Source organism: Populus nigra, chromosome 1, assembly GCF_951802175.1.
Source record: "Populus nigra chromosome 1, ddPopNigr1.1, whole genome shotgun sequence".
In the NCBI taxonomy this organism is placed as follows: Eukaryota; Viridiplantae; Streptophyta; class Magnoliopsida; order Malpighiales; family Salicaceae; genus Populus; species Populus nigra.
In genome coordinates this window covers 45,657,183-45,660,184 of record NC_084852.1, presented here as the reverse complement: position 1 = coordinate 45,660,184, position 3,002 = coordinate 45,657,183, and the positions used below count along the sequence as shown (strand labels likewise).

At 37.7% G+C, this 3,002-nt stretch overlaps 1 protein-coding gene across 2 annotated transcripts; it reads right to left on the bottom strand.

The window, feature by feature from the left end:
* Nucleotides 1-227: 227 nt before the first annotated feature.
* LOC133681117 (GATA transcription factor 1-like) lies at nucleotides 228-2,241 on the bottom strand. 2 transcript variants are annotated; one of them, XM_062104224.1, is made up of 2 exons: nucleotides 1,865-2,241; nucleotides 228-1,239 (listed from the first exon to the last, which is right to left on the bottom strand). In XM_062104224.1, exons 1-2 carry the CDS (start codon nucleotides 2,054-2,056, stop codon nucleotides 652-654), a joined length of 780 nt encoding a protein of 259 aa, XP_061960208.1. In that variant the 5' UTR covers nucleotides 2,057-2,241; the 3' UTR covers nucleotides 228-651. The 2 variants fall into 2 exon arrangements, with proteins under 2 accessions (XP_061960208.1, XP_061960209.1); XM_062104225.1 differs by lacking the exon at nucleotides 1,865-2,241 and adding an exon at nucleotides 1,482-1,858.
* Between the last annotated feature and the right edge of the window lie 761 nt (nucleotides 2,242-3,002).

The window sequence follows — 3,002 nt, the reverse complement described above, 5'->3', positions numbered from 1 at the left end:
GATTCAGGGATCTGAAACCATGATAGATTCAGGGATCTGCAACCACACGACAAGCACATTCTGTAGAGCTCTCCAACCAGTTCACTTGAACTATATATTTGCATACAAGTCGCCATTCAAATTGAGGAAACAAAAAACAATATCTGACCAAGAATTTCACTGAGAAAAAGAACCACGAAGAAAAAAACTACAAAATCAGTCATGTCGACTACAATAACACAGAAAACTTCACTGCAATACCCATGTCTGTATTTAGGAAACTCAAGGAGGATTCTCTCTAAACAACCAATTTGAATTGTGTTACAGCTCATAAAATTGCCACTAACCATAAGAAATTAGTTAGTTCAAAGCAAGCACAACCTAACCAAAAACCTTGCTCTTGCACACCGCACTAACCCTAAGTCTCATCATATCCTATCCAAGCAATACAGCAAAGAATTAAGATACGAAAAAAACAAATAGCACGGCCTTGCTTTCTATTTCTAAGAACACAACCAACCAACCAAACTAAAAGTCAAAATTCCCCTGTAAATTTCCTCCAAAACAAACATCATCACTAATCACCTATCCCATCACACCAAGCCCCCCCTACTCCCTAACCATGCTAGTAGTAAAATAACTCTAAAAAACAAAAATCGAATTGCCACTATCCTACCCTTTATCCATCGGCTTCGCAACAAGTAACCCCATCATCTGCTTCTGCCTCCTCATCTCCACAACCTTCCTATGCGAATTCGAGTGCAATTTGCTGGAGAACGTTGGACTATTTGCAGGTCGGTACTCAGGCACCAATCTACCAGACTTGTATCTCACCCCACAAGCATTACACAATGTTTTAGGTCCATCTGGACCTGCCCGCCATTGTGGAGTCTTTTCAACACCACAATGCTGACATTTTCTCCCCAATTTTGCTACTGACACAGCCGGTTTCCTCGTTATGAAATTTTCCTGACTCCACCAACACTCTTGCTCTTGGATTTCTCGAGGGTGTCTATGGTGGCGCTTGCTACGAGCCTTGACAGGCACGCGAAGTCGACAGTAACTCATAATAATGTTACTATTACTGCTATTGCCACTGTTGCTGGTGCTGCTAGTAGTGCTGTTTTCGAGCACGGAAACTGGGCTGTGGTGCTTGGGAATGCTGCCCGGCTCACCGGAGAGGAGGCTACCGAAGCAAGTTTCGACTGTTGGGAACGCATCTTTGTTCGATAACCATTCCAGCTCTTCCTCTGCAAATTCCTGGGATAAAGCGAAAATGTCAACAAATAATCAGTAACTCAAAAGTCAGAACCCCCATATTTTGACAACATAAGAATGTGTCTGAGTTGACTCAACTGGTCAACTCAAGGACTCGGAATTAAACATGGTAAGAAAATTATAAGGATGCTGGGGGCCATGTTGTCTTTTCAATAGGAGTGGGTGCGTAACAAACTTGCAAGACTGTAAATGACAAGGATAAATTTATTGGCTACAACTACAACCTTGTGAAAATACAGCTCATAACGATAAAGACTACAAGTTGGCATTAAATGTCCAAAACACCCTTCAAACTGCCGTCCTGTTTGTGAATAGAGAGTCAAGAGTTCAATGCGGTCAAAATTCTCCTTTGCAAAACTGTTTGAACAAAAAAATTCAACTTGCACCATCATTCGAGGCCATCCAGTTTGACTCAGCTGAGCCACATCATACCGAGTCAAAAAAAACTCGGCCGCTATCCCGGACAGAATCGCCCGAGTCGACTCATAACAACCCTGAACCGAGCCGAGTCAGACAGGGTCTAGCCTTAGAGAGGGCGAAAACCGCCAGAGGCCGCAACTTTCGGCCTTAAGAACCCATAAAAGGAACACCCAGATAAAAAACTTACAGGTAACGAACTATGTTCCAAAACGTTGAAAGAAGCCGGGTGAAGGGCATTAGGGTTAAGGGAAGGAAGTGCCCTTCTGGATTTTTTGCTGTTCCTCAGGTGTTCTTCACCATCCTCTTCCTCTCCTATATCAGAACAGAAGTCCAAAAGGTCATCCACCATGAAACAAGCAGCCGTGTCTAGAGACTCCATTTCTTCGAAGAAAAAGAAGAAGAAACCCAAAAAGGATTTTGTTTTTGGTTTATTTTCAATAGAGAGAGGGATTTTTGGTGTTTTGAGGGAGAGAGAGGAAGTCTCTCGTTTCGTTTGGCTAATATTATCTCACGATGAACTCGAGGATTTTTCCTTTTTTTTTTTTTCTTTATTGGTGGGAACGAGGGGACTTTTTTTTTTTTTTTTCTCGTGTGTGTGTTTATTTCTTCTTTTTACATTTCTTAATCATTTGGGTTGATTTTGTAACGACTAGTGGGTTTGGTTTGGTAGGGTAAGGTATTCATTGTTTTTTTATTTTTCAATAAATATATTAAAAAAATATTTTTTAAAAAATATTAAAATAATACTTTATTAGATTAATTTTTAATATTAACCTATAAAAAAATTCAAAAAACAAAAAGTATTATTTGAAACTAAGAAACAAATTTCAAAAAAATTTAAAAACATGGCTAAACAGAATCACATTTAAGATCTAAATAAATCTTCTATGCCCATTTTTATAAATAAAAAATCCTTTGAAAAAGTTATCACACTCCTTAAAATAAAAAATAAAAAGCAACTAAACGATTGATTCCGTAAAATGATTTGAAATTAGATTAAAAACAATAAATTAGCAGGTTAAGTTAAAAATTCAGGGTGACCTACTAATCCAATTCACCTAATTATACTCTGATTAAAATTCAACCTTTTGATATATATTTTTTTTATCAAGACAGCAGAGTTTTAGTGTGTGTACGCGCGCGCGGGTGTTTGTGTGAGGTTGACTCTAAAATGTGTTTGTTTGTGAAGTAATTTTTGTGATTATGATTTTAAAAAGATAAGTGTAAAAAAATATAGTTAGACGTGGTTAGTTAGATTTAGATGTTTGTTTAGTAAAAATTATGATTGAGATTTATATACACCAAAAAACATGTATAAAATATTT